At 44.1% G+C, this 11,602-nt stretch overlaps 2 protein-coding genes across 5 annotated transcripts; one reads left to right on the top strand and one right to left on the bottom strand.

Annotated features, from left to right (window-relative positions):
* Positions 1-5,488, bottom strand: LOC307085276 (sialic acid-binding Ig-like lectin 14). Of its 2 annotated transcripts, none has more exons than XR_013812358.1 (8): positions 5,416-5,488; positions 4,390-4,755; positions 3,728-4,018; positions 2,081-2,332; positions 1,225-1,501; positions 879-954; positions 656-728; positions 1-588 (listed from the first exon to the last, which is right to left on the bottom strand). XR_013812358.1 is itself a non-coding variant. In XM_079749993.1 (8 exons), exons 1-8 carry the CDS (start codon positions 5,474-5,476, stop codon positions 547-549), a joined length of 1,431 nt encoding a protein of 476 aa, XP_079606119.1. In that variant the 5' UTR covers positions 5,477-5,488; the 3' UTR covers positions 1-546. The 2 variants fall into 2 exon arrangements, 1 of the variants encoding a protein (XP_079606119.1); XM_079749993.1 differs by having other exon boundaries at positions 1,232-1,501.
* A 1,467-nt stretch (positions 5,489-6,955) lies between these two features.
* LOC307089177 (myelin-associated glycoprotein-like) lies at positions 6,956-11,342 on the top strand. 3 transcript variants are annotated; one of them, XM_079755322.1, is made up of 12 exons: positions 6,956-6,984; positions 7,196-7,283; positions 7,762-8,130; positions 8,530-8,829; positions 9,089-9,188; positions 9,493-9,531; positions 9,626-9,658; positions 9,844-9,879; positions 10,268-10,297; positions 10,373-10,432; positions 10,868-10,913; positions 11,001-11,342. In XM_079755322.1, the coding sequence occupies exons 2-12, from the start codon at positions 7,238-7,240 to the stop codon at positions 11,067-11,069; spliced, it is 1,128 nt and encodes a 375-aa protein (XP_079611448.1). In that variant the 5' UTR covers positions 6,956-6,984; positions 7,196-7,237; the 3' UTR covers positions 11,070-11,342. The 3 variants fall into 3 exon arrangements, with proteins under 3 accessions (XP_079611448.1, XP_079611447.1, XP_079611449.1); XM_079755321.1 differs by lacking the exon at positions 6,956-6,984 and having other exon boundaries at positions 7,174-7,283; XM_079755323.1 differs by lacking the exons at positions 6,956-6,984; positions 10,268-10,297 and having other exon boundaries at positions 7,174-7,283.
* The last annotated feature ends 260 nt before the right edge of the window (positions 11,343-11,602 follow it).

Below are 11,602 nucleotides of genomic sequence, written 5' to 3'. Positions count from 1 at the left end.
TTATTTTGTTAATATGATAATAATAGAAAAACAACATAAGGCACTATTTTTCATAAACAGAATAGCTGCATGAAATGTGAATATATTGTATCCAGTTAGATATAGGTAAGTCTCCCAAATCAGAAATCATTAATATTAAAGTCTTCAAGCAGTCCAGCTCAGATCTGGCTAAAAGAGGCGTTTCACTTGCTTTCACATGTTTTGACCAATCATGTTGATAAAATGATACAGTATGCGTGAGAGAAGAAGTGAGAGGAGAAAGTTCAGAGCAGGGCCAGAATCTAAAATCTAGACTTGATTATGTAATATCTGGAATACAAACTGCAAGAAAATGCTTACTTATATTTCATTACATTTGGCTAAAGCATGTTTTGAAAAGTTCCAAAACAGATACTATCATTAAATGTACATTGGTTCATTGATGGACGATGCTGATACACATAGGCCCAAATTCAAAAAAGGATTTGGACTTTGGACTAAAACATTGCTACACACGTTTTTCATCGTTGAGGCGGCCAAGGACAGACTGTCGTCTTGATGCTAGTTTCACATGTTGGCATAGACTGCATCATTGTTCTTATAAAGGTTCTGTAAAGGACAAGGCTTGTCAAATAACATCTCATTAAATATAATAACATGATAAAACTGTACATACCTCTTTGTTCCAATGGGTTGACATATTTATGTGAGTATCAGCAAATGTTTTATTTTCGATTTTTTTCGTTTTCCTGAAAAAAAGTACTTATTAAGTAATGATTACAAAAAATAATAAGACGTGTTCAATAGTGCTTATAATTACTACTTCTATCAAGACACAAAACAACATAATTTTCCATACTGTTTGATTTAATTGCGAATGAATGAATGTGTCAACTTACCATTTAATTCCTAATGGCACCATGACTAGAAGCAGCAACACACCCGTAGCTATGACAGTTATGGTGAGAAATACACCTGTAAAGTATGGATACAAGCATGCACACACACAGACACACACATGCACACACACACGCACACACATACACACACACACACACGCACACGCACACACACACATACGCACACACACACACACACACAAAGACGCACACACACACACGCACGCACGCACACACACACACGTATGCAGAGATGTTAACTCTATAATGTAGAGGTGTTAACTCCATGATGTAGAGGTGTTAACTCTATGATGTAGAGGTGTTAACTATGATGTAGAGGTGTTACCTCATACCATTTTGGGGCACCTGCAGTGTGTGTGTGGTGTTCCCCAGGCTGTTGAAGGCGTGGCAGTAGATGGGATCCGAGGACCACAGGGCCACCTCGTCGCCTGCCAGCGTCGCCACGGTGACGGAGCCCTGCGTCTCCGAGGCGGTGCTCAGCAGTATGCCGACGGGCTGGGATAGTTGCACCACGGCCGGGGGGTTGGCCTCCACCACACACTTACAGCTCACCCTCAGGACGGAGGTGGAGCAGGCAGAGGCCGGGGTCACCTCCGGGGGGTCTGGGGACACCCACACCGCGTTTAACAGCTGAGATCAGTCAACATTCTCCTCTTTATCTCCACCAGATTTTAAGGTGGAGGTAGGGGTTAGACAGTACAGCGACGGGTCATCAAGGGGGAGGGAGGGGTTAGACAGTACAGAGACAGGTCATCAAGGAGCAGGTAGGGGTTAGACAGTACAGAGACAGGTCATCAAGGAGCAGGTAGGGGTTAGACAGTACAGAGACTGGTCATTAAGGGGGAGGGAGGGAGGGGTTAGACAGTACAGAGACGGGTCATTAAGGGGGAGGGAGGGAGGGGTTAGACAGCACAGAGACAGGTCATTAAGGAGCAGGTAGGGGTTAGACAGCACAGAGACAGGTCATTAAGGAGCAGGTAGGGGTTAGACAGCACAGAGACGGGTCATTAGGGAGCAGGTAGGGGTTAGACAGCACAGAGACAGGTCATCAAGGAGCAGGTAGGGGTTAGACAGCACAGAGACGGGTCATTAGGGAGCAGGTAGGGGTTAGACAGTACAGAGACCGGTAATCCCCTGCATGGTACATCATTCATCCCCCTCCCCTCCACCCCTCTGCTTACACGTGGCGTTGGGCTCGAACAGGCCGGACCGGGCGCTGCCCAGGGAGTTGAGGACGCTGCAGTAGAGGCGGTCCGAGTGGCGGGAGACGTTGGGCTGCAGGTAGTGCGGCCCAACGTGCAGCAGCTTCTCGCCCTCGCTGGTCCACCAGTAGCGGTGCGGCGGGGGGTAGCCGTCGCTAAGGCAACACAGCTTCGTGGCCCCGCTTTCCGGCACCGCCCAGGGCTGCTGCACCGTCACGTTCAGAGGGGCGTCTGCGGGGGGGGGGGGGGAAGCGTTACGCTAAGGGGGCGGGTGGAGACCGCTACTGCAACCGCAGGATGTGTGTTGTGCACCACCTGGCCGGGTGGACCTCCGACAACAGCGGTTCTCAAACTGTTTCTCCTGTTTAGATGTTGATGTCTCAGAGGAGAACAATGCTTTTGTCCTTTCTCGTTTTCTTCAGATTCATGTTTGAAAGTTTCACTTCTTTTTTTTTCAGAAGTGAAACTTGGTCAGGGTGAAAGAATGTATACAGTTTGCTTTGTTGTTTTTATTAATACTTTTGGAGATGTTCTGAGTACCGCCTTCAGTAACCCAAAGTACCCCTAGGGGTACGCCTACCCCGTTTGAGAACCACTGTCCTACACCGCCCAGGCTTGAATGGGATTCAGACGGTTAAGGGGATTGATTGCTGCTTTACTACGAAGGTCAGACCCCAAAGGAAACACAAAGAAAAACTCAAACAACGTTTGTGGAGAAGTTGTTGGCTTGATGCTATGAAAAGCTTTGTTTTTTGTTCTCTTTAGTTTAGCTGTAATTAGTCTAGTTTAGTTTAATTTAGATTGTTTTATCATGATCTAGTGTAGTGTGGTTTAGTTTAGTTCAGTTTACTTCGGGTTACTACTTGAGTTGACTTGAGTTGACATGAGTTGAGTTTAGTTGAATTGGCTGGAGTATATTGTAGTGTAGTGTAGTGTAGTGTAGTGTAGTGTAGTGAGGTTGAGTTGAGTAGAATTGAGTAGACTTAAGCTGAGTGTAGTGTAGTGTATTGTAGTATAGTGAAGTGTAGTTGGGTTGCCTTGAGTTAAGTTTAGTTGAGTGTAGTTGAGTTGAATTTAAGTGTAGTGTAGTTGGGTTGAGTTGAGTTTAGTTTAGTTTAAGGGAAGTGAATACAATCTTCAAGTTAAACACAAAGCAACAATACATTCCAGCTGTTATGATGTGGTGGCCACTTCCTCTGATTCATATATCTGTAAATAACTATTATATCTTATAAATGAAATGTCATTTCATCACTTTTTCGTCCGTTCCTCTGACTTAAATCGTCGGACAGATCTGTTCAACTACATTCAATATATGATATTTCCCCCCCAACTTGGTGTTAAAGTATGACATCATAAGATTTACTGCGTGGCTCTACAGAGACATAGAGGCACATTCACACTCACACACACACGCAAAAGCAACCACACACACTCACACACAAGCAAGCACATGCACACACAAGCATAGACACACACCCGTGCACACGTGCACTCACACCCACACACACGCACACACACGCACGCACGCACGCACGCACGCACGCACGCGCGCACACACACACACACAACCTCACACACACTCCACTCCCCCCGTATTGGAGGAGGAACCCAGCGGTGACTCACGTTTCACCAGGAGTACTTTGGAGCTGTTGGACCTCTGCCCTTCCCTGAACTTCACCTGGCACATTAAAGACTTGTTGTGGAGGTCTCGGGTCAGGCGGAAACTCAGCCCGGATCTGCTCTGCCATTGGCCGTCCTTCTGTGGGAGGAGCTCGGAGCTGAGGAGTGCGGAGTGAGTCCAGGTGAAGGTGGGCGGAGCCGTAGGACAGGTGTGAGCGACGGAGCAGGAGGCCATCACGCTCTCGCCCTCTTTGAGGTCCTGGTCGACTTCAAAGGTGATGGGTTCAGGGGCGCCTGTATCCATGGCAATGAAACCCTTGTGATTGGTATTGGTTCTCCCAGCGATTAGTGGTTCTAGTGATTAGTTATTAGTTAGAAGTGGTTCTCAGTGATTAGTGGTACTCTCAGGTGATAGCGTTGGTTCTCTCAGTGATTACTGGTTTTAGTGATTAGTTATTTGCTAATATTGGTTCTCAACTATTAGTGGTGCTCTCAGTGGTTAGTGATAAATGTTGGTTCTCTCAGTGATTAGTGGGTCTCTTTGTGGTTAGTGATTCGTTTTGGTTCTCTCAGTGATCAGTGGTTCTCAGTGATCAGTGGTTCTCTCAGTGGTTAGTGGTTCTCTCTGTGGTGAGTCATATCAAACCTCAACATCTCATACTTACTTTTCATCGTAACAGAGACTGTTTTTTCCCTGTAAGAATACTTATTAAAATCTGTGATTTCAATCCTGAAATAGAAAGGTCCTTTGTCGCTTTCTTTGACGGGGTCAATCATCACGGTACAGTTCTTCCCATTGACGTCTCCCAGGTAGGACACACGACCCCGGTACGACTCCACCACCATACTGCTGTTAGGATGGTAGACGATGTGGTTGTCCTGGTCGTACCAAACCCTGATGAATTTAGTGCTCGACTTCGGGACAAAGTGGGGGTAGTCGAAGGAACAGGGAATAACAACACAGGATCCGATCAGAGCGGTGATGGAACTGGGAATGTCGACGGCCCAGGATGAGCTATGGCCTCCAGTAGCTGAAATAAAGAGGAATGTCGAGATAGGAATAGACGCCCAGATCAAGGAAAAACATAAAAAGTTAAAAGTTGGATGACATTTATTTTTTAACATTTAGCAGACGCTTTTATCCAAAGTGACTTAAAATAAGTACATGTGTCAGAAGAAAGAGAAACAACAATATACTGCTGTTGGTTGAGTAAGGATGTTCATAGAACCAAGTGCCAAGCACTAACATTTGTAAGGTTAACCGCTTCCCCGTATACAACAAAGATAGCCAGGATAAGATGCTACACAACTCAGTACTATTTTATTTATTATTTTATTTATTATTTATTTATTATAGTATTTATTTTTTGTGGCAGGACGTACAACATACAATAAGTGCCTACATGAGTAATATTAGTTATATTTACCGCTAATTTGTATATTAATAATATTAACCCACACAATGGGAGTAGGTAGGGCCTACCTCCAATATGTATATGAAAAATATTAACACACACTCTGAGTGACGGTACCTGTTATGCATATGAATAATAAATAAACATACAAAATGTGTTTCGATTGGCCTACATCTAATATGTATATTAATAATATTTACAGACAAAATTACTGTAGGAAGTCCTAGCTCTGTATAAAATACTATTATCATCCAAAAAGGAGCTTGGTAGGCTTACCTCTCAGACAGAGGCAGATGATGCCTAGGAGCACTGAAGGGTGCATGGTGTTCGTGTCCATGTGAAGCGGAGAAGTGACCGAGAACCAAGAACACAAGAAAATAGAGGAAGTAAATATATTATATGACACGGCTCTTCTCAATGCCGTGGAACGCTTCGTTCACTTGCACGGGCCCTTCACAACAACGCCAGCGTCTTCGGTTGCTAAGCGATGTAAACGTCTTCGGCTAACTATTTCTCTGCTGATCAACACTACGAATGGTAGAAAAATAAATTGTAAAAAGACACCTTGTGAAGTTATTTTTTCGTTTGGCAAGTAGCCACTCATTATCGAAAATAAGCCCCTTCAGGTCTAACGCCTCGTGCCCACTGCACCGTCAGTCAAAGGACGTCGGAAGGCGTTGCTGACGGATGGGGGAGCTTTCCAGGGTCGTCAGAGCCCGAGTAGTTTCACAGTGCTTACATTTGCTTACGCGATCTGATTTGATGACGGATCCGTCGCTGCCGAAAAAGTTGAACATTTCTCAACTTTTTGACGGCGCCAAAGGCTCCAACGGAGCGCACGGATCCACAATGCATTGCGCGTCCGTCCCCATTCAAAGTCAATGGGGATCAGTCAACGGACGGATGCAGTGGGCACGAGGCGTAAGCAAGACACCTCCGTTTCGCGTCGGTGTCCGGTTCGCCCTGTCTGGGGTTATTTTCCCGATAATGACCGGCGTTCTATTATCCCTTACTTAACGTCAATATTTCTCTGTATGTGGAAGGGAAAATAGCTTTATTTGTAATTACAATATTATGCTGCTGTATTTTCAGAGACCCCCACAGATATTTGAGTTAGCTGCTTTCATGGGAGCCAGAACTCTCTATGGGAGCTCAGCTCCCACTGGCTCCCACCTAACTCGAACCCTGAGCTTTTCCCCTCTTACTACAATGCATTCAATTATTCCTTCCAACCCGTCTTCCTGCAGTACCCTGCCTCTCCAGAGGGGGACCCGGGTGTCCTATTCAATCGCAGCTCTGATTTTCAAAACTTGTTATAGTAATGTTAATTTCAGTGAGATAATTCAAGTTATGTTGCGCCAGCCAACATTACTTTTGTTCCTTGAATCTCCGCTGTGGCTCTCCAATCTGTTTCATCTCATACAACTGAAGGAAGTATAAGTATAAATATACCAAATAATAAACTCTTGTATTTCATGAGGAGCATTGGAAGGAAGCTTTGCTGATTAACGTGTGTGTGTGTGTGTGTGTGTGTGTGTGTGTGTGTGTGTGTGTGTGCGTGTGTGTGTGTGTGTGTGTGTGCGCGCGTGTGCGTGAGTGTGTATGCGTGTGTGAGTAAATAACACGCAGTTACATAGTATTTTAGAACAGTGATTCACTACAATATTGTGAACACACATTTAAATTGTAATCTTTTCAGGCTAAAACGATTTTGGTTTCCCTTCGTCATACGAACTTCCTTGTTGTCATTGCAGTAGCTTGGTTTTCCCCTAGAGGACACCACTGTTTCCACTCATTTACATAAAGAGCTTCACACTTCTACTTTGTCTGGCCGAGGAGAATCAGGTTGGAACACTTTGACGTAATGTTTGATTTTATTTAGAATTATTGATGGTTTTTTATAATACGTTTCCATGTGCATTTACCAACACACATCTTCATTGATTTTTGTTTACTTTTCATTAGTTCACTTATTCATTTTTAAATCTTTACATTGTGTGCTATAATATATTTTATTCTCTAAAGGTTCAATTTGCATTTTTTTGGTTCTATTAAGTATCTGTATCCCTAGAGTTAATCAGTGAGGATTGAAGCAAGCATGAGTAGAGACACAACCGTCCTGCTCGGGTGGCTGCTCTTACAAGGTAACTGCTTTTGTTTGTTCCCTCAAGTGTTCAAATTATCGATGCCACAAATTTAATCAAAGAAACTGATCGTTCAGTTGTGGAAGTTGTGGAGGCAAAATACAACAAGGCTTGGTAGGTACTTTGGCTTAACTTTGCTTGACTTTAGTTATATACCGAATCAATATAATTTCATACTTTTTAAGTATCAATCTAGTACAATATTGCACTAAATCATGTGCACTTATCTCACATTATCTGACAAATAATTTTTAAAGATCTTTTTCACATTTAAAGTTTGGTTACTTGGCGCCAATTTAACCCTTAGCCATAATGACGGAAAGAATTGTGTGTTTTAATTAGACCTTTTCATGTGAGCCTGTCAATAATAATAATAATAATAATAACAATATAATAAAGTATAACCTATTTACACTTAAGTCTTGGACATGCACAAGTAGGTCTTCCACTGCTGAACACAATCCTGATGTGTTCCCAGCTACGAGCCGCACTGTGTGGTCAGGAGAATGGAACGCCAACGTCGTCCGTGAATTAGATGCTCTGGTCAATTCCTGTGTGGTCATCCCTTGCACCTTCACATACAGAGAAGGGCTTTCAAGAACCATTCTCCGAGGCAGCTGGGTCCTGGAGGGGGAGGAAAAAAAATACATCTTCTATGAAAACAGTGATGATATTATGGATAATTTTAGAGGCCGCACAGAGCTGCCGGGACGACTCAAGGAAGGGAACTGCACCCTAGAGATAATGAAGGTGAAGGAACACGACGACGGTCCCTTCTGCTTCAAAGTAGAAATGGACAACAAAGCTCACCTCTTTGCGGACCACTGCGCTTACCTTAAGCCGATTGGTAGGTAGTGTCTGTGTAAATGGTAAATGGACTGCATTTATACCGCGCTTTTCTAACCAGTGGCCACTCAAAGCGCTTTACAATATTGCCCAACATTCACCCATTCATGCACCTATTCACACACTGACGGCAGTGTCCACCCTGCAAGGCGACAGCCAGCTCGTCGGGAGCAGTCAGGGAGAGGTGTCTTCCTCAGGGACACCTCGACACTCAGCTAGGAGGAGGAGCCGGGGATTGCCTCACCCTAACTGTACCTTAAGAGCTGGCTGTCGCCCTGTGTGGTTGACTCCGCATTCAGTGTGTGAATATGTGAATGAATGGTTGTAAGTCGCTTTAGATAAAAGCGTCTGCTAAATGTAAAGGTCTTCTAACTCTTTTGCTTCCCCTCCTCTTTTGCAGTGGAACCCCCCAAACCTAAATTAAGCTTTCCGAGCATGGCAATCCAGGGTGAACCGTACACCATCTCCTGCTCTGTGGCCCACACCTGCCCGACCCATCTGCCCAACATCACCTGGAGCCGGGCCCTCCCGTACGCAGGGCTCATCCGGATCGACAAAGACAACGGCAAGGGCTCCTGGGAAGTGGAGTCCATCCTGACCTTCATCCCGGACACAACGGACGAAGACTTGGAGCTCAGCTGCACGGCAATCTTTAACGGAGAGAAGACCTCCTCCGCCACGCTCCGTCTCCTTGTGAAACGTGAGTACAGAATAGCGTCTTCAATCAAGAGCAATGGTTCATGCATCATGGCTGTGATGAATGCATGTCTTTGATCATATTGTGGTTCCTCTGAGTCAATTACATGTGACATTCAGTGGAGTATTGTGTTCTGTGAGTCTCTGTTCATCTGAGACTTGTTTCTGTTCCCAGGTAAAGAGTTGGATTGTTTCTGTTCTTATTGTTTCTGTTCTCAGGTAAAGAGTTGTATTGTTTCTGTTCGTAATGATTCTGTTCACAGGTAAAGAGCTGTACCTGCACATTATCCTTCCTCTCGTTGTCGGTCTTGGGACAGCTGTGGTCTTTGGAGTGCTCTGTGTTCTAATGAAGATCAAATACAAGTGAGTTCCGTCCTGGTGAGAATTCACACTAACCTGTAGCTCAGGAGGTAGAGAGGGTTGTGTGGCTTCTGGTTGCTGGTTCTATTCCCGGCTAAGTGTTGTGAGTCCCTGAGTAGACACCTAACTGTTGGCTCTACCTCCATGGTGACAGCTTGGTCAGTATATGAGTGTGTTTATGAATGGGTGAATGTTAGCCACTGATTGTGATGTGCTGTGAGTGGCCAGAGGTCAGAAAGGTGAGTTAAAAACTGTCCATGTACCATATCAATTAGCTATTAATATTATCCTTCTCTAATTGCATAAGGAACCGTATTGCTGATCTTCAAAGCAGAGGAAACGGCAGGCAAGTTAAGATATTGTGACGATTAGATCGGTGTAGTCAGGTAAACAGATGGGTTCATTAATGACGTTCTGTTTCTGTTTTGCATTTATATTAGCTTGCGGAATCACCTTTCAAGAATATCGCAGAGGTGAGTGAACAAGTCTGATTTGGTTTCATTAAATCATAGATGGAGACACAAATCCATTGAGTGTAAAACATGTTTCATCACCATCCATTGTGTCTGTTGAACATGTTTTTATTATCTTCCATTGTGTGTAAAACATGATGACATTTAACAACATGTTATTGTTGTTGTTTGTTTCTTCATCTTAGGATGAGCTCCAGCCGCTTCATGCCCTCTCGTCCGAGGTCAGTACTGTCTGGAGATCGGTCCGTTCTCAGACAGACCATGTATACACACAATGTACACATGGAAACTCTCTTCTAAGGCCATGCGTAACCGTTCCATCTCGTGGTGCTGATTACACCGTGTCCTATGTTTAGACCTCGGTTTAAGCCTGTGGTTTCTGTTCTTCTTTCGAACAAACATGATTTTCAGCCGGTCCCAGTTGTGTAGGAATAAAAAAACATAGAGATGAGTGTTGAGATGAGAATAACGTGTTCCTCAACCATTCCAACCTTTTCCTGACAATGTAAACCCCCCGACAGGAAGTGCGTGGTGGTATTCCATGATCCTCTGTTCTGGGTTATTTTGAATGAAATCACGTTTTCGTTTTTTGTTGTTTTTTCCTTGCAGGGAGCCAGTAAATTTGAGTGCTAATGATATGTAAGTGTCCCCCAACAGTTCTGTTATTGTAATTAAGTGTTTTGTATCCTTCTTGATCATATCGTTCACTTACAGGCCGAATAACACTGCAAAGAACCAGAAGACCTCCAAACCTCGCTTTCCATCGCCGAAGAGGTACCACAGCTCCCTTCTTCACATTCAGCAGACGCTTTTATTCTAAGTGACTTACAATGAGTACTTTTGTCAGAAGATAGAGCAACAACAATATATCGCTGTCGGTACAGTAAGGATGTTCAAAGAACCAAGTGCCAAGCACTAACAATCGCTAGATAAACCAATTCCCTGTTTAGAACAAGGATAGCTAGGATAAGATTCTAAACGATGTTAAGTACTATTTTTAAGTGCAAGGACATACAACATACAATAAGTGCATACAAGGGATGTAGGGGGATGGTTGGGGGGAGGGTAAGGGGGGAGGCAATGCAAAGTCTAGGTGAGAGTCTTCTCTTGCGTTCACATCCTCATAGTGCTGAGACCTCCTAGCCTCCTTGCCGGTCTGTCTAATAGGTGTTTCTAATCAACGTTTTCGTTTGTGGCAATGGTTTCCAGTCAGCCCCGGTCCTCCTCCAATCGAGCGGCGACTGATCACGACGGGGTATGAAGTTATCATATAATAAAAAGATAATTTCCCCTGAAAAACTGCTGTGTAATCTCTGAGCCCCGGCAATGTTGTTTCTCCCAGGGCTTCGGTGGTTCCTGTGACGATGATTACACGAACATTGCTGACCTCAACATTTATGGAAACCTCTGAGCTTCATGGCTTCCTCCATGAAGAGACGAGAGACTGTGTTCCAATCTTTTGTTGGTGTTCAGTTCCACTTTGACTCATTAGCATTTAGGGCATTTAGCAGACGCTTTTATCCAAAGCCACTTACAATAAGTACATTTGTCATAAGAAGTGAAACAATATATCGCTGTCGGTATAGTAAGGATGTTCAAAGAACCAAGTGCAAGTACTAACAATCGCTAGGCTAACCCATTCCCCGTATACAGCAGTGATAGCAGCTACTGCAGATGCTACACAATTAAGCACTATGAATCGGGCAGTCCAGGGAATTTGTTGTAGCTCTACTCAACTGATGCTCCTAGGCTTTGATTGTTCTCAGAACACTTACACCGCTATAGATAATGACCAAATGTTAACATTGTGTCACATGGTGTGTTATGTTTTGTATGATTTATGCTGTGTAAACATGATCTCCGGCCCTGCACAATAAAATGTCTCTTTCATGCTTGAAATCTCGGTCTCATAATTTGTGTCGACTCTAAAACTCGAATCGTCTG

The sequence above is a fragment of the Pollachius pollachius genome, assembly GCF_949987615.1.
Source record: "Pollachius pollachius genome assembly, chromosome: 1".
NCBI classification, from domain to species: Eukaryota; Metazoa; Chordata; class Actinopteri; order Gadiformes; family Gadidae; genus Pollachius; species Pollachius pollachius.
This window is presented reverse-complemented; position numbering and strand designations above follow the sequence as displayed.

What these genes read in the sequence shown, in the direction of transcription:
- LOC307085276 (XM_079749993.1), bottom strand. Translation starts at nt 5,476, where the DNA reads ATGGACACGAACACCATGCACCCTTCAGTGCTCCTAGGCATCATCTGC. An exon ending in CAAAGTACTCCTGGTGAAAC is followed by an intron (nt 2,333 to 3,727) that starts GTGAGTCACCGC and finishes CCCCCCCCGCAG; the next exon opens with ACGCCCCTCTGAACGTGACG. An exon ending in GTTCGAGCCCAACGCCACGT is followed by an intron (nt 1,502 to 2,080) that starts GTAAGCAGAGGG and finishes GGGTGTCCCCAG; the next exon opens with ACCCCCCGGAGGTGACCCCG.
- LOC307089177 (XM_079755322.1), top strand. Translation starts at nt 7,238, where the DNA reads ATGAGTAGAGACACAACCGTCCTGCTCGGGTGGCTGCTCTTACAAG. An exon ending in GCTCCGTCTCCTTGTGAAAC is followed by an intron (nt 8,830 to 9,088) that starts GTGAGTACAGAA and finishes TTCTGTTCACAG; the next exon opens with GTAAAGAGCTGTACCTGCAC. An exon ending in AATTTGAGTGCTAATGATAT is followed by an intron (nt 10,298 to 10,372) that starts GTAAGTGTCCCC and finishes GTTCACTTACAG; the next exon opens with GCCGAATAACACTGCAAAGA.